Source organism: Canis aureus, chromosome 25 (assembly GCF_053574225.1).
Source record: "Canis aureus isolate CA01 chromosome 25, VMU_Caureus_v.1.0, whole genome shotgun sequence".
Lineage (NCBI taxonomy): Eukaryota > Metazoa > Chordata > Mammalia > Carnivora > Canidae > Canis > Canis aureus.
In genome coordinates, this window is record NC_135635.1 from 44,233,667 (window position 1) to 44,258,523 (window position 24,857).

The 24,857-nt window shown below is 35.2% G+C and overlaps 1 protein-coding gene across 24 annotated transcripts in view; it reads left to right on the forward strand.

The window, feature by feature from the left end:
- The window catches only part of ERC1 (ELKS/RAB6-interacting/CAST family member 1), a 534,848-nt gene that overhangs the window by 151,231 nt on the left and 358,760 nt on the right, over positions 1-24,857 (forward strand). For all 24 annotated transcript variants that reach the window (XR_013364494.1, XR_013364495.1, XR_013364497.1 and 21 more), the window contains 3 exons: positions 20,010-20,147; positions 21,666-21,806; positions 23,190-23,330. Coding sequence is in view for 21 of the 24 variants with exons in the window: in XM_077871590.1 (XP_077727716.1) it covers positions 20,010-20,147; positions 21,666-21,806; positions 23,190-23,330 (420 nt within the window). In the remaining 3 variants the exon portion in view is untranslated. The remainder of the gene's footprint in view (positions 1-20,009; positions 20,148-21,665; positions 21,807-23,189; positions 23,331-24,857) is intronic.

The following is a 24,857-nucleotide window of genomic DNA, read 5'->3' on the forward strand; positions in this document are numbered from 1 at the left end:
GTGTTTGCTTCCTGGCTTGAATGTGGCAAGTTTTAGCTTGGTATACTCTGCTCTGCTTGTGAAATGAGACCTGCCACCATCTCCACTGTAATTGAGGCCCTTCAAAAAACTCTGGTCTGAAGACGTGGTATGGAGGGATATGTACTGATCTTCTGGGACAGGGTCCCACTGCCCTGAGACTGAGGCAGGTGTGACTGAGAAGGGCAGTTCCACTGGAGCCCAGGGGGGTGGGGCTTAGTGTAAGCAAGTTAAGCAGCCCATTGTGGGTGCTGTGCTGCTTCCCACTGGTGGCCTTGTATTTATGCTGAGGGGCAGGGAAAGAAATGGTGCTGGCAAGCTCCATTGTTTCCAGAGAGGTGTCTTTGTGAATGCTATCTCTGAAGGGAGTGCTCTGAGAAGAGTGTGTAATTTCCCCACTGTGTGCCCCAGGTGTTTCTGCATTGTCTGCCCCCAGGTTGTTTGCCTGCTGTCTCTCCAGGACTCTATCCCAGCCAAGCCCGCTGACCTTTAAACTCTAGGCTTTAGTCTCCATTGCTTGCAAGAACTGATGAAATTCGGCTCCTCTCATTTTCCAAGTCAGTGGCTTTGGGGAAATGTTTTCCTTGTGCTTTCCCCTGTGTGCTCCCCTCTCTCTTTCTTGCCCTTCTCTCTGACCCTTCCCCCACAGTACCTGAGATCTTTGTCTCCCTGAAACCATGTCTCCATACTTCCTACCTTCTTCCATGTGGTTTCTTCTCTCCCTTTAGTTGTAGAGTTTGTTCTGTCCATCATGAGGCTGATTTCAGAGGTATTTAGGAAAATTTTATAGTTACCGAGTTGTGTTAGTAGGACAAGGTGAGCCTTGGGTCCTCCTACTCTGCCACCATCTTCCTGCTTCATACTGCAAGCTTTATAGTTTTCTTTTTTAAGGATTTTTTATTTATTCATAAGAGACACACAGAGAGAAAGAGAGAGAGAGAGAGAGAGAGAGGCAGAGACATAGGCAGAGGGAGAAGCAGACTCCCCACAGGGAGCCTGATGTGGGACTCGATCCCAGGATCAGGGATCACGCCCTGAGCCAAAGGTAGATGCTTAACCACTGAGCCACCCAGGCGTCCCAATTTAAATTTTTATTTAATTCTTGGTTGTTCTAGAATTCCTTTGAAATTTTTTCCAGAAAAGTCATAGGTGCTATGTTTCCTAAGTTCTTGCTTATTGATTATATGTTTATATTGTCTTTCAAATTTTATAACTAATTGTTTCAAAGATACAAAGAATATAGGGAATAGTATAAGTAATGGTAATTATTCAGCTTAGTAAGAAGTAAAATTTCAAATACAGTTGACATTCCTTGGCATAGATTTACTTGATAGTATTGTCCTCCATTCTATTCCAGAGTTGAACACTTAATTTTGATGTTTATGCATACCACATATATTAGAGTAGGATACATGTTTTTATACTTTTATAACTATGTACCTATTAATGAAATATATATATATGTAAAATATGGGGAAATACATCTTACAAATAGATACGAGCAATTTACCCTGACTGTAATCAGGGGACTGTAAAATAAAACCAGATTTAGAAGCAATTTTATACCTATCCTTTTATGTTCTGTTGGCAAACATTATGAAGTCTGTGGCAGTATCAAGTGTTGATAAATATGGCAACTGGATTTCTTGAACAGTGCTGTTGGATTTTTAAATTGGTACAACTACTTTGGAAAGTAGTTATAAAATTAAACAGAAACATAACCTTCCGGATACAGATACTATAGATGAACTCTAAGACATGTATAGGAATGTTCATAGTAGTCTTATTTGGAATAAAAACATAACAAAACTGAGGAAATATTATATAAATGTTCTTTTTTTTTAATAAATTTTTATTTATTTATGATAGTCACACAGAGAGAGAGAGAGAGGCAGAGACACAGGCAGAGGGAGAAGCAGGCTCCATGCCGGGAGCCCGACGCGGAACTCGATCCCGGGTCTCCAGGATCACGCCCTGGGCCAAAGGCAGGCGCCAAACCGCTGCGCCACCCAGGGATCCCTATATAAATGTTCTTAAGAGAAGAATGAGTAGGTAACTTTGGTATAGTCACACAATGGAACCTATTATTTTAAGGGAAAGAAATGTTTAGGATAAAAATTCAACACAGTCATTTCTTTTATTTTTTTATTTTTTATTTTTATTTTTTTGTCATTTCTTTTAGAAATAGGGAAGGCAGAGAGATGCATAAGGAGGGATATGTAAGTATCTTAAGATGGGTAATGAGTTTGTGTGTATTTATTATCCTTCATAATATGTATGTATTAAATATTATTTAACATAACTTAAAATAATGAGGCAGGTTAAGTTTTGTTAAATTTGCATGGTACATTTTTATAATTCTAAAATCAGAATTACTTTTCCCTAGAAGTTCATTTGTACATTTTGAAACAATGTCTGATACAGATGTACAGTCTTACTTGATAAAATTTTACTGTCTGATAAAAAATTTCGTGTAAATTCTCTGGCAAAGGGTTTATTCAGCTTATGATCAAATATGTCCACTTACGATGAATTAATGACTTGGACAGTTTGACCTTCTTTCCTTGAATCAGAATTCAGCTACTTAATAGTATTTGCTGATTGAGATTGACTTGGGGTCATATTGAACAAGTATAATCCTCTTCCTGTAGAATGACTTTTTAGGTATTGGGAACTTGCCATTTGACAACCCTCAAATCATATTTTCCTACATGAAATATTTCTCTTCCTCCCAGTGTTCTCATTTGCCCTGGTTAATTTTTCTAATGGCAGTTATTTGTCTTAACTCATTTTTCTTCCATACTTTACTTTTTCAATTGGAACTTTGGACCTAATTGCAAGAGAGATGATTAGAACAATATTAATATTCTTGGCCCTAGATGAAATGTGATATTGGGAAACTCAGTAAAACTGATTAGTCTTCAGTTTTTTCATCTATAGACAGGGCATAATAGTTATCTCGGGAGGTTTTTGTTAAATGATGTAATGTGTATTAAAGTGTCTTGGAACCTGTAAGGTGTTGCACACTGTGGCTATAAGGTGTTAATATTGTTTATTCTTTTTAAAAAGATTTTTATTTATTTACTTCAGAGAGAGCACACACAAGTGGGAGGGGGTGCAGAGGGAGAGCGGCAAGGCAACTCTATACTAAGCCTGATGTGAACGATCCCAGGACTGTGAGATTATGACCTGAACGGAAGGCAGATGCTTAACCGACTGAGCCACCTAGGCACACCTTAATATTGTTCATTCTTAACTAAATTTAAATTTTACTTTGCTGAATCCAGCCAGTTAATCTTTGAGGATCTTCAGCTTTATGCCTTCTACCTATTTATGAGCGTATTCTTTATACTTTCATATAAGTGATAAAATATTTAGTAGACCCAGAAAAGACTTTTGTGATATATTCTACCTCTTTCAAATTGATTATTTATTAAAGCAATTCTTAAAGCTCTTTTTGTTGTCTGTAGAATTTTTTTTTGTAACAGTTTGTTTTCAGGTCTAGTCTTTTTAAAAAATTTTATTTCTCTATGTTCTTCATTCAGATCCTTATAAACCTGTCTTAAAAATCTGAGTCAGTTGGAGAGATCACTCTGTATAATTCTTTTACAGTGATGCCTTGGTCATGAGCCAGTGATATACTCAGCTGTTTTGGGCTTTTTCAGGACCACTACCCCCACATTTTCCTAGCTTTCTAAGCAATGTGTATATTTATATACACTAGAGTATTGTTTGCTGTTTCTTCTTTTTCTCTCTCACTGAGTACATTTGTAGCTGCATGGTCAAATTGTGTTTTGTGGCTCCCCCATCCCTCTAAACTGCCTTCATTCATCCATTTGGTATAGAGCCTTCTCCTATATAGTAGGCATTGTGCTAAGTACAAAGATAATTAAATAAGATGTGGCTTCTTCTCTCATAGTTATGAATTTCTGGGAGTTAAAGAAGTGGGGATACACCTGGTGTATAGTGAGGTACAAAGCGAGGAGGTTTTTTTTTTTTTTTTTATTTGAACTTGTGTAAAAGGAGCTCTTGAAACTTTGCTGAGCAGATGGGGAAGGAGTGAGACATCCCAAGCCAAGAGAGCAGTGTGAATGAAAATATGGGAATAGTGTTCCTTTACACAGTGTTATGCTTTAGAATTCTGCCTTTGCTTTTTAAACATTTTGTAACAGGAATTCTTAAAAATTTCTGGCAGACCCCTGTCCAAAACTGTCTTTTCTTTCTTATTGTGAACTCTCTTATTACCGGGTCTCTGGGAAAATTATTTCCAGTTCTTACATACTGAGAAAGTTTTCAGTGAATACTCTCATCTTTATTTTCTGTTTAGTTTATTTAGGAAATTAATAAGAGAATTCAGCTTTTCTTTTCTCTGGCCCTAAGGATTTTCTGTCAGAAACTAGAAATTTACCTACCGTGGGGTATTAAGATAACGCTGTGCTCAGAAAACAGAATGGGACAATAGCAGATGGCCAAGCATGCTGTACAATGGGATTAGCATTGGTCTTCTCCTTCCGAGGGTTCTCCCCTATGGTTTTAAGTAGTTTTGTGTTACAGTAAATTTCTTATCTTTATAATAAATCACTGACCTGGAAAATGTAATTGAGCATTTGAATCTGAGCTGCATCAAAAATCTGTGTTAAAATTGTACAGCTTCTTGCTTGATTGATTATAAATGATAATGTCGCTTGGAGTTTAATTTGGTGACACAGATGTTACCATCATTCCCTTCTATGCTTCTGTAACTTCTGTTGGTTTCCCCTTGCTTACTTCTCCAGTTTCCTAGGCTTGGGTATTTAGAGTTTAGATTTAACAGTAGCAGAAAGTTGATTGATATATAGAATTAGAAGGTTGCAGTTGGTTTGTTTGTTTGATCCTAGATTGGCTCTTTAAGTCACCTCTGTTATTTTGTTTTGGGTAGGAAGTCAAAGAATAGGTTTTTTAATATGTTCTATTTGTTTTCTCTGGAGTCTAGGCTAAGGTAGTGCTACTTTCTTCACTTTTCCAATATCATAAAATAGAAGAATATTATCTTTTATCGCTAAAAAACAGTATTTAGTATTTTACTCAGAAAATTAGTATTTTAAAAAATTGTCATATTTTACTTTTAATAAGGATTCATTGCAATGTTTTCTAAATGTTACTATTTTAAAGTCACAGCCCAGCTATTAATGAAGCTAGAGATGACCAAGTCAGTCTAATTGGACATTAAGTTGAAAACTTAATATACTTAGACATTAGAATTTTCTTTTTTCATTTTTTTTTACTTCTTTTTCTAATAGAACACAGTTTAATTAAAATTTTTTGTTTAAAAAAATTTTTTTTTGTTTAAACTGGAGGGTATTATGCTGAGTGAAATAAGTCAATCAGAGAAGGACAAACATTATATGTTCTCATTCATTTGGGGAATATAAATAATAGTGAAAGGAAATAGAAGGGAAGGGAGAAGAAATGGGTAGGAAATATCAGAAAGGGAGACAGAACATAAAGACTCCTAACTCTGGGAAACGAACTAGGGGTGGTGGAAGGGTAGGAGGGCGGGAGGTGGGGGTGAATGGGTGACGGGCACTGAGGGGGGCACTTGACGGGATAAGCACTGGGTGTTATTCTGTATGTTGGCAAATTGAACACCAATAAAAAATAAATTTATTATTAAAAAAATTTTTTTTGTTTATGGAGAACATGTACAGCTAAATTCTTGAAATATTTTATCAAAAGGCAGAATGGATAGTAGATGAAATCTGATGATGGTATTTTTGTTGGGGAATATACTCCGTATGAATTTACTTGGCTTCATATAACTTTCCTCTGTCTCATTTCCCCCACCCTCGCTTTTTCAAGTAAACCTTAAGGAGGTTGATATCTGAACTTGGAAAGTCTGATTTAACTTCTAGTTTGTTAATAATGTTGGTCTTATACAAGTGACATTTTGTAATGAGTGTAATAACTCATCAGTTATTCCCTAGGAAAAGTTTACCTCATTATAAATTGTTTTAATTATGATGTATTCCTGTTCACCATCCCTTCTACTTCCAAAACAGTTCTCTCCAAAAAAATAAAAACTATAAAACCCCTCATCCCTACATTCTGATCATCTAAAAACAATAAACTTCAGATATAAGTGATTAAAGCAACAATAGCACTGCTTAATAGTAGTTGGAGAAAATCCTATTGCTGCATAATGAAGTATTTCTAAAGCTTAGAAGCTTAAAAAACCATTTTTGAATGCTCATTTATTTGTGAGTCATGAATTCAGGGAGGGCTCTCCTGGGTAGTTTGTCCTTGCTTTGTTTGGTGACAGCTGGGGGTGTCAGCAGTTGGATGATCCACTGCCAAGCTGGCCTTTTCATTTGCCTACATTCTGTCTAGGTACTCGTTGGCCTCTGGCTAAATGGCTACATGGTGTTTTTTGCCTCAGGGCTTCTGCATATGTCCTGGGTATCCCATAGCATGATGAGAGTTGTCACACTTCTTATGTGGCACCTGACTCCACAGTCATAGATGTTAGAAGCAGAAGCTGTCTGACTGTTTATGGGTTATGCTATGAGTGGGTTTGGAAGTGGCAGAAGGTTCCTTTGTATTCCTTTGTACTCTGTCATAGTCATAGGACTTACCTTGATTCGGGGGGGGGGTCAAGAAATAGACTTCACTTCTTAATGGAGGCATGGCAAAGTCACATTGCACAAGAATCTGTACGTGGGAGGTATTATTGTGGCCATCTTTGGAAAATATCTGCTCCAGTTCAATAAAAATGTTGAATAAGGGGTTGAGAATATGAAGTCCTTTTTTTGTGTGTGTGTGTGATAGGTGATATAGCTTTAGGTCCCTTTTTTGTTTTCTTATGATGTTGCAACCTTATTAATCAGAATGGAAGAGGGATTTTTCTATTTCTCTGTTACTCAGTGTTTTAATCTGTTATTATTCATAGAGCTTCTGCTGTCATCCACTGTTCCCAACAGAAGTCACCTCAAATCAGAAGGAATTCCAAACAGTCTAAAATTGTTTTACCCACTTCAGGAATTATCACAGGGTATAAAAATATTTTTTAAAAAAGTGCAAGGGATTAAGGTGTAAAGAAGGGATACAAAGGATGGCCTAACAACAGAAGGTGAGTTAGCGTAGCTACGTATTTACTTGAGAGAGATTCACCTTAGGTGAGAAGCACACTTGTCTAGATGAAAACTTTGCATATTGGTGCTCTAAGTGGAAGAGATTGCCATCTGGAAGATAATTGGACTGAGTATTGCATAGATTCAAAAGAATTTTTTTAATCAAAATTTTAAAGTCTAAAGAACAGAGAAATACGGCTAAATTGTTTTGTGTTAATTTGGGGAATAAAATAGGATAAATCTTAGGCTTAGAGTACTTTCACACTTCATTGATGGATATTGTGGAACTTTGACATTTAAGCTAGCGCTAGGGGTTAATTAGATTTTTTTTCCTAATTGAGCTATAATCCACATATCATAGAATTTACCATTTTAAGCTGTAGAATTCATTGTTTTGTGTATACGTACACATTTGTGCAACCATCACCACTATTCAATTACAGAGCATTTTTAAGAACCTGTCAACAGTCTTAACTCCTTATCCTCTGGCAACTTCTAATCTATTTTTTATCTCTATGGATTTGCCTATTCTGGACAATCATATCACATGCAGCTTTTTGTGTCTGGTTTTTTGAAGTGTTTTCAAGGTTCATCATGTTGTAATACTTCACTCAAGTGTCAGTACTTCATTCCTTTTTATGTCCGAATAATATTTCATTAGGATGAATATAGCATATTTTGTGTATCCTTTCATCAGTTTATGGACATTTGGGTTGTTTACAGTTTTTGCCTACTATGAATAATGATGTACAGGTTTTTGTATGAACTTGTATGTTTTCATCCTCTTGTGTATATATCTTAAGAATGGAATTGATGTTAACTTCATGTTTAACTTTTTGAGAAACTGCCAAACTATTTCTAAAGCAGCTCTATGATTTTGGATTCCTATCAACATGTGGTATTTTTCTTTTTAAAATAGTCATTCTAATGGGTATGCAGTAGTATCTTTTCGTTGTTTTCATTTGAATTTCCATGACTAATGATGTTGAACATCTTTTCATATACTTGGCCATTTGTATATCTTCTTTAGAGAAATGCCTATTCATGTTTTTTTTGTTTACTTTTCAATTATTTGTTTTCTTATGATTGAGTTCTGGAAAGTCTTTATATATTGGAGACTCCACTCATAAAGATTTGCAGATATTTCTCCTAGTCTCTGGTTATCTTTTCACTTTCTTGATAGCATCCTTTGGTACACACGCAAGAGATTTAAATTTTGATGAAGGCCACTTTATCTTTTTTTTTCTTGGTTTCTTCTGCTTTTGGTGTTGTAGCAAATAAACCATTGCTTAATTGAAGATCACAAAGATTTCCTCCTACATTTTCTCCTATGAGTTTTGTAGCTTTAGATTTTACGTTTAGATCTTTACTCAATTCCAAGTTAATTTTTGATGTGAGGTAGGAGTCCAACTTTGATATTTTGTATGTGGGTATCCAGTTGTCCTTGCACCATTTGTTGAAAGACAAATCTTTTCTCATTGAATGGTCTTGGGACCCTTGCTAAAACTCCATTGGTTATAGACACCTGTGTTCATTCTGAACTCCTAATTCTGTTCCATCAATGTATATGCCTCTCTATGTGTCATCCCACCCTGTCTTGATTACTGTAGATTTTTGTAGGTTTGTGTATTGGGAATTGTGAATCCTCTGTGTTCCTTTTTAAGATTGTTTTAGCTTTTGGGGGTCTCTTGTAATTCTATATGAATTTTGAGATCAGTGTATCCATTTCTGTTGTTAATTTCCTTTTTCAGTGTTTTGTAGTTTTCAATTTGTAAGTCATGAACTTCTTTACATTTATTCCTGAATATTTTATTCTTTTTAATGCTATTATAAATGAAATTGTTTTCTTCATTATCAGATTAATTTTAGTATACAGATATACAACTGATTTTTGTATATTGGTTTTGTGTTTTGCAACTTTGCTAATAAACTTATTAGCTCTAATAGTGTTTGAGTGGATTTTTAAATAATTTCTGTATATAAGATTATGCCATCTGCAAAGAGATATTTATACTTCTTTTTCAATGTGGCTGTCTTTTATTATTTTTTCTTCCTCAATTGCTATTCCCAAATGTCTAGTACAATGGTGAATAGAGCTAGGGAAAGCCTGTATCCTTATTTTTTATTTTTATTTGTTTTTTATTTATTTATTATTTTTGTGAGAGATCTCTGTACCCAACATGGGGCTTGAACTCACAACTTTGAGATTAAGAGTTACATACTCTGTTGGCTGAGCCAGCCAGGTGCCCCCTTGTCTTGTTCTTTATCTTAGGAAAAAGGCTTTCACCATTAAGTAGGATGTTCAGTGTAGATTTTTCATAGAAGTCCTTTATTAGGTTGAGGAAGTTCCCTTTTATTCCTAGTTTATCGAGTGTTTTTTTTTTTAAATCAAGTGTTTTTATCATGAAAAAGTGTTGTACTTTGTCAGATGGTTTTTCTAGATTTATTGAGATGGTTGTGTGGTTTTGTTCTTTATTAATATGGTACATTATATTGATTCATTTTTGTATGTTGAACCAACCTTGCATTCCTGGGATAGGGATCAAGCCTTGCAGTTTTCATCTGGAGAAATGTGGAAACTTGTTCTGTCAACATTATCATGTTGGCAATAGGAATGGACCTGAGAGAACATAGCCTTTGGATAAATGCCTTATTTTTAAGTGCTAAGGTATAATATAAATAAGAACCATTCAGAGGCTTATATTGTAATGCTATGTACAACATAGAAATAATTTTGACCCTTATTAAAACATCATTTCCTTGGATTTTTAACTCTGTTTGAGTAATTAGTGAATAACTTGAGAGTTTATGTTTATCAGGGTCCATTTTCTATTGATAGAGTGCCATATAATGCCATATAGTTTTGCAAGCTCTAGTTCATAGTGCCCTGATTTCTATTTTGACCAAGCACACATTTTAAACTTGAAAATGGTACTTAGCAAGCAAATAGGAAGGGTCAGATCCCTATTGTGATAAAGGTTGTTCTTAGAGGTTTCTTGTAGCAGGAACTTGTCAGAGTAATAAATATATAGGTAAGTATCTAGAAAGGGACAAAGGATTTAAAAAAATACTGGATCAAAGTTTTGAAGCATAGTCAGTATTTTCTTTTGCTTAGAAACTGCTTTTAATTTGACATGAATTAACTTGCATTGCATTCTCACCTGTGGGAATAGCCATTTGGATATATGCCCAGTTACCTGTCAACTCTGATTAAGAAGTTGAAATAATTAACTACCTGAAGAAGCTATTAAATCAGACTTCGATGGAATAACTTTTCATGCTGTTTTTTCTTTCTGCACCAGTATGTGCACCCTAACCAGAAAATAGCTTCAAGTATCATACATGTATTTTGTTCTTTATCTACTTTATCTTCCTGTAATTGTCAGACTTGCTTGCTTTTTTCTCCTACCCCTGTTTTTCCTAAAGGAATTTTTTTGGATTAGAAAATTTATCCAAATCTACCAAGGAAAATTTACTAAATTTGATAAGATCCTTAGATTTCCATTGTATATAGACAAAGAACTGTTGTTTGGATCCATTCTCCCTACATCTCTCTCAGGCCAGACTCTTATTTTAGACTCAGCAAATTTGGTAACACAGTATTTTTATAAAGTAACTAAGTGAACAATTTTAAGTGAGATGGCTGTTCATTTTAAACAGTATTCTGGATATTTGAAAAGAATGCCACTGATGAATGATTTTTAACTCCCCCTACCTTTTTGACAATCTGATGAAAGCTGTGGGCTCTTTCCATATAAAAATGTATATAGCTCATTTATGTGGACTGGGATATCATACATCCCTGCCAACCATGGACTCCTGATTAAAAATGTCCACCATTTGTGAAACAAACAAGCTTGGAAAAAAGGCTTCTGTGTTTTGTAACATAAAATTATGTGTGTGGTTCAAATACAAGATCAATTGTTCAAATACAAACAATTTCATGTTAACTGTAATTTAACTAGAAAGAGGATAGCTGCTGGGTATGATGGATACTGTGATGAGTATCCTCAGGCCCCCTGAGGGTTGAGGATGTAATTGCCCCGGTGCTGGAAGTGCTGTTGACACAGTCCTTAGTTGTTAGCCCCTGTGGAGGTTGCCTTAGCTAGAGACTTCCCTTGCATAAGGGCATAGAAGTCCCAGTGGTTGATCTCTGTAGGCTACAAGGAATTGAATCTATTGTCCTGACTTGAGACAACTCTGAAAGATCATCCCAGATTCAGAGCTCCTCAAGGGTTGTCTGAATTCTTTGGAACTTTGTGGCAGTTGAATTTCTCCCCCTGCACAATCCTGTTGTCCCCCAACCCCCTTCCTTTCCACTTTTAGTGATCCAAAGTGCACCCTTTAATAAACTTCTTGCATAGTGAAATCTGTCTCAAGGTCTGCTTCTTGGAAAACCCATCCTTCTCACACTAGGGTTGATTATTAGTACAAGTTAGCTTACTTCAGGCCATAAAAATTGGCTTAGCTAACATAAAAGTTCAATGAGATGAACTTGAATTTAAACTGAAAATATGTGAAGCATCTCATTAGTATTCCCTTCAGACCTGATATTTCCAGTGGTTTTTGGAAATCTGAATTTCTTTGAACTTTTTAGTGGTCTCCCAGTCTTGTTTTAGCTTTGCAGAAACCACCCAAAGCTTGATTTGTTTGGTCACACAGTATGAACCTAGGAAGGTGTAGGTTAAATGAAGAGTTGCTTACACGTCCTGCAGAAATCCCTAGAGATTGCACATGCTGATAAGTACATATGATAAGAAAACTCCTCTTGTCATAATCCTAATTGAATTACTTATCACAAATCCTAAGATGTCTTTTTTGGATAGCATTTAGAAAATTATTGCTTTTGTTATTATTATCAAAGTGATGTATGTCTATTCTAAATATTTGAAAAAGATGAGAACCCTATGACAAGGAAAACTATGTAAAAATAAACTTTTCCTTCCTTCAAATTGGGATAATATTGTACATACTTTTTGGTAACTTTTCTTTTTCGTGTTATAGTATACCATAAATAGGTTTCCATATCCCCAATTAATCCTTAAGTATATGGGTTGTAATGGTTGCATAATATTCCCATTCAGTGGGTAGAACAGGTGTAACTTAGCTAGCCACCTGATGTTTTGTCTTTGATTTTTTTCGGCTTTGTTATTGTTAATAACAAAAATCATGATTGCTTTTTTCTTCAAAACTAAGCCTAGTATGTCTGCTTTAATTTGTTATTTAAAAATACTAGGTTCTTTCATCACTAAGATGTACTGAACCATTAGATGTAAGACTGTTCTATCTAGATAGCCATTTTTATTGTGCAACGTAAAGGGATATCGTTTATACAGATGACGTGAGTTGAGTTCCTAAGTGCAATGTCACCAGTGTCACTGCCTCAGAATGATTGCCTGTCATCGTGCATTTATAGATCTTCTTTGGTTTTTAGCACCAGAAGCTCAGGCATAGTAAAATAGTATTTGAGACATTTATAGAATTGTTTACCAAGCAGAGCTTCACTAGCAGTGACCTTTGGTCTCCTCAGATTTTGCTTCACATTATCCAGTTATTTTAACTCAAGAGGTCCCTAGTTCCATTATCTGTTCCATAAGCAAATGTATCAGGAAGCTTAACTTTCCCTCTCAGCAATTAATAAAATGTCAGGAGCAGTAGACTCTTAGTGTCTTTTCCTAAAGGTCATACCTACACTTTTTGTATAGTTCAAACTGAACAGTGTTTTTTCTTTTCAAAGATTTTCTTATTCATGAGAGAGAGAGAGAGAGAGAGAGAGGAGTGAGAGAGAGAGAGAGAGACAGCCAGAGGGAGAAGCAGAAGCAGGCTCCATGCAGGGAGTCCCACGTGGGACTTGATCCCGAGTCTCTAGAATCAGTCCCTGGGCTGAAGGCGGCACTAAACCGCTGAGCCATCTGGGCTGTCCCAAACTGAACAGTTTTTAAGATAAAATATAGTGGTACTCTATGAAATTTATTACTTTTTTAATGTTTTCAGCTCCCCCCCCAAGAATACAGTTGTATTTTAGAATTAAAAGCAATGTTAGTGTTGTTTTATAGTAATTAGATCAAGTAACTTGCCCAAGGTGACATAGCCAGCTATTTTTTCATTACAGTAATCTGTTCCATAACTTACATGATGAGAGAGTAGCACAGTTGAGCAGGAAACTCAACCAAAGAAATAATTGGTTATCCACCAGAATCTTTGCTGGGCTTATTAAAGACCATAAATAGTAATTGCCAGTATAGATATGGAAGCCTTTCACAACTTAAACATTTTAAACAGTTTAAAACATTGCTTAGGGTTTCTTATGATTTTGTTCTTGTCTTCTAATCCCTGGAACCACATGATTGGACAAGTAACATCTAAAAGCCAATATAAATGGAAAAACTCATTTTGGTAAATTATAGTTGTGCCCACTTGATACTTTTTGCCAGAGCATAGGGTAGTAGATAAACATTTGCCTAGAAATTAGGGTACTTGGTGAATTTTTTCTTTTTATATTTTATTAATTATTGTAGATTCCTTTTTTCTCTTGATATTATGATAGTTCATGCATACATAATTGATATTGGAAGGTACCATTAACAAAGTAGGCAATGGTCAGAGCCAGAGTAACTTGCTTCACACAGTAAGTTGATGCTGATGACTTAGAACAACTGTGGAGACAGCATTAAACATTTTCTTGAAATGATGTTTAAAGTAGCTAGGTGATTGCAAGAAGTGTTTTAGGATTCCTTGTCCTTAGAACTGTATCCTAGAGGAAGTCTCTTTTACCTTTACTCAGTGATTAGAACCTCAAAAACGGAGTAATCAGTTCCACTTGACTAAGAATAAATCACCCACGTTGAAACATGATAGTTCTGACAACTGGCAAGCCTGATAAAACCAAAACAAAAGATGTCAAGAAATCTGTGCCATTGTGGAATTGGTATGCAGCTTTGATAAATTCACAAGTAGCATGCATTTGGCCTTAGTCTTCCTCTTGTTTTATACATTTTCTCTCTCTTTGTAAAATAAAAATTGAGAAAAAGGCTTTATATAATAATTATGTTATTTCTGCTTTCTTTTTTTTTTATAACCCAGTTAACTAAACTATACTATGATTAGAGAAGGAAATGTCATCTTTCTGTAAGTAGTCCTTTTAAAAAATTGTGAATTCTTAATTAGTTCTCTCTGATAATAAACTATATGTGTAAACCTGATTGATTCCCCTCCTATTTATCATCACGGATATAGACATAGAGAATGAACACCAATTCCTTTGATCTCTATAAAATTATATTCATGCAAATATTGAATATATGCTAGTAGTTACGTCATGATCTCTTTCTGTATCAGGGTTTCTGGAAAGTAGGAAAAAAGCCCATAAGAATATAAAATATGTCATTTTCTGCAGCAGTCACTAATTTTCAATATGATTAAAAACAGTAAGAGAAAATCTTTTTAACAGTTTCATTGTCAAGTGTGTTCTAGTCCATGCTAGCTGCTTTTTAGGCCTTGGAAGTCAGGCTACACAGACTGTTTTAATTAGGTTCATGATACTGAAATCCTGAACATCAAGTGTGTTTGGCTTTGCCCACTAGCTTGAGTGTATTGAGTTTGGACATATGTTCGTGGCAGATGTACTTTTGCATTTGCAGTGGTTTGCTACCTCCTCTACCCTTCATTCCTTCAGTAGAGGATAACATATAAGTGACCATAGTAATAATGTACTATGTTTATTAGTAAACACTATTTAAAAATAAGGGATGGTTAATGTAAAGATGCTTGAGTCATTTATATGACTCTTTTTCCTGTTTGTTTGTTTTTCATCACAGAACTTATTTATAGCATAGTGATTAAGAGTAGGATTCTAGGGCAGCCTGGGTGGCTCAGCGGTTTAGTGCTGCCTTCAGCCCAGAGCCTGATCCTGGAGACCTGGGATCAAGTCCTACATCGGGCTCCCTGTGTGGAGCCTGCTTCTCCCTCTGCCTGTATCTCTGCCTTTCTCTCTCTCTCTCTCTCTCTCTCTCTCTCTCTCTCTCTGTGTCTCTCATGAATGAATGAATGAATGAATAAATAAATAAATAAATAAATAAATAAATAAATAAATAAAATGAAATCCTAAAAAAAAGAAAAGAGTAGGATTCTAGAGGTAGATTGCCTAGTAATTATCTCATAGTCTTCTGGTGATACTTAAATAGTTGTTATGTATAAAGTTTTTACAACAATGCCTGACTTAAAAAGAAAACTGTTCTTTTTAAGTGTTAGTTATTACCTGTTATTACCATCACCACCATTATTATTATTTTTTGTTATTGTTACATTGTTATTTTAGGGATTCTGTGGTTTCTATTCCTACAAAATGGAGAGGTGGTTTTGTTTTTGTGTTTGTTTTTGTTTCTGTTTTTGCAGGTAGTCTGAGTATATTTAACGGAGTATTTTTCTTTTCTTTTCTTTTCTTTTTTTTTGAAAGATTTTATTTATTCATGAGAGACACACAAAGGGGGAGAGAAAGAGAGAGGGGGAGCAGGGCAGAAACACAGGCAGAGGGAGAAGCAGACTCTTTGCAGGTAGCCTGATGCAGGACTTGATCCCAGGACCCTGGGATCACGCCCTGAGCCAAAGGCAGATGCTTAACCACTGAACCACCCAGGTGTCCCAGTAAAATCTTAAAAAAAAAAAAAAAAAGAAAGAAAGAAAGAAAGAAATTGCATAATTAATACTGAAATGCCATGATATGACACCACCTGGGTGATCAGCTTTTACATCTTCAACATCAGGTGAGAACATGATTTTGAATCTCAACCAAAGTGAGGATGTATAACAGCAGCTTTCAAAAAAAAAAAAAAAGAAAAAAAAACCCAGCAGCTTTCAGTAGGGTTCATGTTATCCATCATGTTGCTAGGTAAACAAACGAGAAGTAGTTTTGTATATACACCTTCTCCCACGTACCCCCCCCACAGCATCTTTGGGTTTATTCTGCTTACCCAGCTAGTTTGTACATAACTGTGTCTATTTCAGGTCTTCCTTGCTGATGGAAACTTGCCCAAAGGAGACAGTTTTACTGTCCACTGTCTTTCATTTCGTCAGTTCTTTTCTTTATGGAATGTTTATTCCTCCTCTTTAGAAGTGAATAGGCATCCTTTTCCTCCCCTCCAACTCAACACTCTGTTTAGACATCTGGGTAATTGAAACAGAACATAGCTTAGGGAAAAGTAGTTAATGAGGATTTTACCAAGTTTAGTAGCTTTTGCACCTGAGTATATTGTAAAAAGTTTTGACCAGCAAAGAATAGTGGATTCCTATAATAGTGTGACTACATTTAAATTATATGACTGGTATTGTTAGCAGTTTAACTTAATTTCTTTCTTAAATTCTCATGATGGGGGAGAAAGAAGGGTGGTTATGTCTATGATGCATGTAAGCGCTATTTGTATTTTAGGTGGGTTGTTTTCTTATATGTAAAACTTGGTTGATTCTGTGAAATTTCATTTTAAATAATGGCTCTTGTACTGTCCTTTCTTGACAAGAAAGTCTCATTGGCAGTGTAATTATACCAAAGAAAAGATTAAAGTTTATATGTTAGCAACTGGAATGACATGCATAGCTGGTTAAACTTGTCAGGGCATTGCATTCTCTTTGTATATGGAGTATTAGATTTTTAAGTGGGAAAATTCTTTTTATTGATTGTGAATTTAACCTAAGTATTGATCCATATGAGATTTTAATAGTAGTGTCTGATTAAAGGAAGACAAGTGATTTTTACCTGAGATGGTCTTTTCTCTGACAGTAGCTTTTGTACTTTTAATGGCACGGAAAAGACTGGAGCCCATTTCAGACATTTTAGTGGTTTTACCTGTATGATTATTTCTTTGTTAAAAAATAAAAATCTAAGCCTTACACAGTATTTACAGTACTTTATTCTGAATTTACCAGATCTTTTTGCATAGCTTGTTTGTTCTGCTTGTGGAATTCTCATTGACTCTAGAGAAGATGTTTCTTTCCCTATAGAATCAGACAGTTCCTTAACGAGTTTATACTAAATTGATAAAAGCAGAAAGTTATCTGAACATTGTATCTAGGCTTCTTTTGTTTTGATGTTTGTTTTGTTTCAAATTTTTATTTAAATTCTGGTTAGTTAACATATAGTGTAATATTATTTTCAGGTGTAGAATTTAGTAATTCATCACTTATAGCACACTGCCCTCCTTAATATCCATTTCCCATTTAGCTCATCCCCCCACCTGCCTCCTCCCTGGTAACCATCAATTTGTTCTCTATAGTTAAGAGTCTCTTTTATGGTTTGTCTCTTTTTTTCCTTTCCCTTATAGCCATCTGTTTTGTTTCCTAAATTTCACATATGAGTGAAATCATATGGTACTTGTCTTTCTCTGACTTATTTCTCTTAGCTTAGTACCCTCTCATTCCATCCAAGTTGTTGTAAATGGCAAGATTTCATTCTTTTTGATGGCTGAATAATATTCCTCTCGTGTTTGTGTGTGTGTGTGTGTGTGTGTATACACACACACCACATCTTTTTTTTTTTTAAGATTATTTATTTATTTATTAGACAGAGAGGTATAGAAAGAGAGAGAGAAACAGGCAGAGGGAGAAGCAGTCTCCATGCAGGGAGCCTGACATAGGACTTGATCCTGGATCTCCAGGATCATGCCCTGGGTGGAAGGCGGCGCTAAACCACTAAGCCACCGGGGCTGCCCTCCACATCTTCTTTATCCATTCATCGGTTGATGGACATTTGGGCTTCTTCCATAATTTGGCTACTTATAATGCTTATAAACTTATAATACTTATAAACATTGGGGTGCAGGTGCCCCTTTGAATCAGTATTTTTGTATCCTTTGGGTAAATACCTAGTAGTGCAGTTGTTGGGTTGTAGGGTAGTTCTATTTTTAACTTTTTCAGGAACTTCCATACTCTTCTCCAAAGTGTCTGCATCAGTTTGCATTCCCACCAATAATGTAAGAGAGTTTCCCTTTCTCTGCATCCTTGCCAACATCTGTTGTTCTTGTGTTAATTTTAGCCATTCTGACCAGTGTGAGGTGGTATCTTATTGTAGTTTTGATTTGTATTTCTCTGATGATGAATGATATTGAGCATCTTTTCATGTGTCTGTTAGCCAATATCTAGGCTTCTTTTGTAGTTCAATTCGTTTCAGGAGTTTATGTGTATGCCTAAATACAGTTTTTAAAAGTGCAAGCGTCTATATTATTCATTTACTGATTAGTGAAGCAATATTTATTATATACCTACTGTGTGCCAGATATGAAGATAGAAAACAGGGAGGGGCAGGATCCAGTCCCCTTGTGGAGATATGAATCAAACAAAGAATTACAATATGATCAGGGATTAGTGTTATAATATGTATATAGATTGGATAAATAGTAATAAAGGTGATAAACATATAGATAGATGAAGGAATGGAGAGTGTGTATGTATATATAACGTGTATTGTGATAGAGTACAAAGAGCATTTTGTTCTCATGGAGCAAGAAAATCTTTTCAAAGGAGATGACATTTATGTTGCTTTTTGAAAGCCATGTAAAATGTACTAGTTAGCTTTAGTATTAGCTCAAGAGGAGACTATTCTGTTTGAGTTTTCTCTATAGAACTTATTACCATCCTACATACTGTTTATTTCATTCATTTGTTGTCTTCTGTATTAGGATGTAATCTCTTTGAGGATAGGGATTTTTATCTGTTTTGATTACTTCTATATTCTCAACACCTAGAAAAGTTTCTGACATATAGCAAGAGCTCAAGTATGTGTTGAGTGAGTGAATGAAGTTTGTGAGTTCTACAGTAATTGCCTTACTTTCTTTTCATTTATTGACTATCTTTCTCTAGTTCCTTCATATTTTTTGCTCAATATTTTTCATTATGTGTACTTTGAATCTCCCAGATAACATGCTATCTTTATAATGTTTCTCAAACCCATCCCCTCTTTTCCATCTCTCTTAGCTCATTTAATCTTCAGTATCACTTACCTGAATTGATAAGCTCTAATTATTTTCCATGTCTCTATGCAAGTCCCCTTAAATTTTTTCTCCACAGCCATCAGAATTACCCATCTAAAATACTGACCAGACCATTTCTTAGCTTAAATACCTAATGGTTCCCATCTGTCTAGAATAAAATCTGTGCTCTTTAGATCATACATGGGGCCATCCATAGCTTGAATTCAGCTACATAATGGTAAGTTCTCTTATCTTATAACATAATAAAAATCGGTGTATTCATTTTTCTTTGTACCACTAGTGCCTGGTAATATAATAAAGAATTGAGTAAATACTTCTTTGAGTAAATGAATGCATACAAATGTGTATGAAGAAATGAATGACTGCAATAAGGAATTTCATTGATTTTGTTTTGTTTTGTTTTTTGTTTTGTTTGGGAATTTCATTGAAAAATGCTTTCTGCTTAGATAAAAGGTGATATAAAATATATTTTTTTAAACAAGCATTTAAGAATAATTTTTCTTTATACAGCTGATTTGTCTTTCTTACTGTCTTGTTATTCTAATCCTCAATTCACTGTGAAATGATTTACAGTGTCATTATTGAGGTAATCCCATTTCTCATGTCTTTCCTCTGTCAATCTCATCTCTATATGTTGAGTCTTTTCTCTCTAGCTGTTTTCCTTATTTTTTTTTTTTTTAGAGATTTATTTATGCACACATGTCCATAGCTATATGTGTGTCCTTTCTCTGTTCTGGCTATAAATTCTGGCTTTAAAATTTTGCAATGAAGTTATGAAGCCTTTAGCACTGAATTTCTATGAAACACACACTCAGAGACAACCCTAATCTACTTGTTTCCAACTAAAAATGATTTTTATTGTGATTATATGTATTTCTGTTAATTTCCTTTTTTCCTCCATACTCAGATTGAAAATCTTCAAGAGCAACTTAGAGATAAGGAAAAGCAAATGAGCAGCTTGAAAGAACGAGTCAAATCCTTGCAGGCTGACACTACCAACACTGACACTGCCTTGACGACTTTGGAGGAGGCCCTTGCAGAGAAAGTGAGTGATTTGGCTTCTTTCTAGGCACATTTCCTCTGCTTTCTCATTAATCTAAAATTTTCTCTGGCAATGAGACTTGGATATAAAAGGCAAAAGGAATATCTTAGGGCAAAAGAGAAAAGAGCTTTCTGTACTATTTCTGACATAGTATAAGGGGATAGAAAATTCATTTTGTTTTTATTTTGTTTTTGTCATTGTAAGCATCTGTTGTTAGGCAAGATGGATTCCACACTAGAGGGTAGTGGCTGAAAGTTTTCCTTTTCTCCTTTCCTTTCCTTTTTCCTTTCTTTTTTAAAGATTTATTTTAGAGAGAGGGTAGGGACGGCAGAGGGAAAGGGGGAGAGAAACTCAAGCGGACTCGACACTGAGCTAGGAGCCCAACCTAGGGCTCGATCTCACCACCCTGAGATTGTGACTGAGCCAAAACCAAGAGTCAGTCAGTCACTTAACTAACTACCACCCAAGCACCTCCAGTGGCTAAAATTTTTAAAGATTAAGCCATATATTCTCATTTACTATCTTCTGAAGAAAAAGAAAAGTTCTTTTTATTTATCTCATCGACTAGAATTTGAGGATATGAGAATATCAGACATTGACCACCAGGAAGCAATATATAATTAGTTCTTCTTTACTGTACCATATTGGTACCTAGTATAGTCCTGGGGTTTAGTTATTAACATAATATACTTGTTATTTTTCTACTCTTGGCCTTGCTACTTCATTTTATGTTTATGAGCAAACCCGATTTTTAGGAGTGGTTAACTAAATAAGTGGCCCAGTTGGATAGGTGTTAATGTCTTGAAAGGAAGTTTAAGGAATTTTGGTAGGGCATTTTAATTGGATTTTTTAAAGGAACAGGATCACTGTTCCTTAAGCCTCTTGGACTCACAATACTATCGGCTATGTGCCAGGGATAAAGGCTTGGTCCCTGAATATAGTCAGAAATAATACCCAGAAATATACCTGAATTGGTTAAACTTTTAGACTGCCTGAGTATCTGTTGACAGAAATTTTAATGGGTTCTCTCCCCCTCTCCTTTTTATGCTTTAAACTCAGCATATCATAATCTCTCAAATCTCCTCCATTTTTGGTGTGTGAATTGTTTTCCATTGCCTTGTGGACAACATGTGAATTACGTATAAAAAAGAAATATCTGTTACCGCCCTTAGAGCTGTGTGTGTGTGTGTGCGTGTGTGTGTGTGTGTGTGTTTGTGTGTGTAAAGTTTCTGGATACTTGGAATAAATGTAATTTTTCCAATAGAATACTATAAGGACTTTCAGTTCTATCTGAGATTATAGGAAAAGAAAACTAGAGGAATCAGAAGAACAAAGCCACATCTTTGTTATTGCAAGAGTGGTAGGAAGGATGAATTCCATGAAAAGTAGATTATTAACAACCTACCACTGTCTTTTGAATGGAGCATGAAAGTGTGAAATTTTATCAGTTAAAAGCTGAATTAGTCATATGAGATAAGTATGGAAGGAATTTTCTTACATATTGATGTGCTCTCTCATCAGGAGCGGACAATTGAACGCTTAAAGGAGCAGCGAGACAGAGATGAGAGAGAGAAGCAAGAGGAAATTGATAACTACAAAAAAGATCTTAAAGACTTGAAAGAAAAAGTCAGCTTATTGCAAGGCGACCTCTCAGAAAAAGAGGTTAAGATTACCAAAATAGAATGATTTGGTTTGCTTAGTGCATTGTATGTATATGTTGTTGTTGGTGTTTACATAATGCTTATAAAAATGTATTTGACCGAGATTTTCTTAATAGCAGGCTTTTTTAGAAGACCTTAAGGGGTATTTTGGGAAGCTTTGCAGAAATGTAATAGATCATTCATTTCGTAAGTCTTTAGCTCTTTCAATATGTTATGAGTTGATTTATTACTTGTTAATGACATTCTCATAGATCCTAAAATAAATGAAGCAGTTTTAAATGGAAAAATACAGTGCTAATGGTAAGAAAGGTGATAGATGAAAAGAATATGCAAATGGAGGCTAGCTTATTTACACTAGCTCTTTTTTTTTTTTAAGATTTTATTTATTTATTCATGAGAGACAGAGAGAGGCAGAGACAGACAGAGGGAGAAGCAGGCTCCTCACAGAGCCCGATGTGGGACTTGATCCTCAGATCCAGGATTATACCCTGAGACCAAGGCAGATGCTCAACCGCTGAGCCACCCCAGTATCCCTACACTAGCTCTTAAAATGCATTTCAATATTGGCAGAGAAATCTTAAAGTAATTGCTGACCAATTAGATGACTTAGTATACTTTGGTCTTGCTTTTGGAATATCCTGTTAATGTGACCTAAACAGTAAAAATACCTAATGCCTTGTGATCATGTAATAATACCTGAGCTTTAGGGACACTCTCAGATTTTCTTTTTAATATCTTTAAGACAATATGTGGAAATTTAAGTTTCTAGTCAACTTTCCATTTATTTATTTATTTATTTATTTATTTATTTATTTATTTATTATTATTATTATTTTTTTATGATAGTCACACAGAGAGAGAGAGAGAGAGGCAGAGACACAGGCAGAGGAAGAAGCAGGCTCCATGCACCGGGAGCCTGATGTGGGATTCGATCCCGGGTCTCCAGGATCGCGCCCTGGGCCAAAGGCAGGCGCCAAACTGCTGCGCCACCCAGGGATCCCATCAACTTTCCTTTTAAAAGGGAAAAGTATTTTGTATTTAAGTCAGTGTAGCTACTACGGTAATAAGTAGTGACTACTACTGCTAGTGACTACTTATATTCACAAAGCTTGATCTACTTCCATTTATTTTATGGAAATGGATATGTATTGATAGAACTCCTTAAATTATAATTCAATTGATATTCCTTGGGAATTCAACTTTAGTAGGACCTTGAAAGCTAAAGCTGGCATTGTTTTGTATTTCATGAATGTTCTTGAGATGGAAATGTTAGCTAATAGTAATAAACAGAAACTACAAGCCACCAAGATAATAAATTTTAACATTTACATTTCCACTTTGTTTGTAGTTAGTATTTATTCTACATGTGTGTGACTTTTTTCAGGCTTCACTCTTGGATCTGAAAGAGCATGCCTCTTCCCTGGCTTCCTCAGGACTCAAAAAGGACTCACGGCTTAAGACACTGGAAATTGCTTTGGAACAGAAGAAGGAGGAGTGTCTGAAAATGGAATCACATTTGAAAAAGGTTAAAGAAAAATTTTCCACTTTTCTTACTTTGCTTTAGATAAGAATATAGTAGAGCTCTATAGTGCTCATTGTGTAATAAATTACCAATGATGTAATAATCCCTGAAGTTCAAAATATCATTTATACCTTCATCAGTTCTCTTAATGTTCTTGTCCTATTTTATCTTGCTACTGAGAATTCTTAAGCTCTTAGAAAATTGACAGATCAGAGGAAGATGAAAAAATGCAGCTCCTTTATGGACAAACTGTATAAGAATACAGTGTAGAAATCTTAATTATGTGATATTTTCCTTCCATTAATATTGAGCTTCCTTAAGATAACAGTGATAGTCACCCATACTGGTGAATATTAGGATATGGTATGGATATTTATTTTCCATTTCTTTTATTTCCCTCTAAGATTTATATGGCAATTTGTAGTTTTCAAAAACACTATCATATTTATAATCTCTGAGCTATCAACTCGGTGAGAATTGGAGCTATGACTTTTGAGCAGTTACATTAACTGAGTTCATTTCATATTGATGACTAATGAGAAAGCGTATGGCCTCGTCTTGACACTTTAAATCTCATTCTCTTTCCATATATTGTTTTTTTTTTTTTTTTTTTTAAAGATTTTATTTACTTATTCAACCAGGAAGGTTGGGGGGGAGAGAGAGAGCACATGAACATATACGCGTGAACATGTGCACAGGCAGGGGGAGCAGTGGAGGGAGAGGGAGAAGCAGCAGGGTCTCTGCTGAGCAGGAATCCCAATGCAGGGCTCAATCCCAGTACCCCAAGATCATGACCTTAGCTGAAGACAGACACTTAACTGACTGAGCCACCCAGGCACCCCTTATTTTTTATCTCTTTGTTACATACTCTCTTATATCTTGGGCTTTATATTTAGGTTTATGAGAAAAAATAAAGTTATCTTTGGGTAGAGGAGGTTGAGGGCTTTCCTCTACTATTTCAATTACCTGTTTTACTAATGGACATTTTTCTCTTCATATTTTCCCTTGTTTCATTCTGGATTATTGTTTCTTTCATTTTAATTCATTACTGATGTTTTCCTATATATTGCCTTCAACACCTAAATCCAAAAAGGAGGTTGTTACTGTAGTTTTCCATATGTTTCATCTGTGTTTTGCTTTTTATCCCCTCTTTTAATTGAGCATTTTATGTAATTCCATTTTCTTGTTCCTTTTAGCATATCAGTTATATTTGTTATAGTTTTCAAGTAATTGCCTTAGAGTTTGCTGTATACATTTTTTACTTGTCTCCCCAACTTTATTGAGATATAATTAACAAGTAATAATTGTATATATTTAAGGGGTACAAGATGATGATTTGTGTATACATTGTGGAATGATTACCACAGTCAAGCTAGTTAGCACATTCATTACCTCTCATAATTACCATTTTATTTTTTTGTGGTGAGAGCACTTTTTAAAATATACTCTTTCAGCAAATTTCAAGTATACAGGATAGTATTATTAAGTGTGGTCACTATCCTTTATGTTAGATCCCCAGAGCTTATTCAT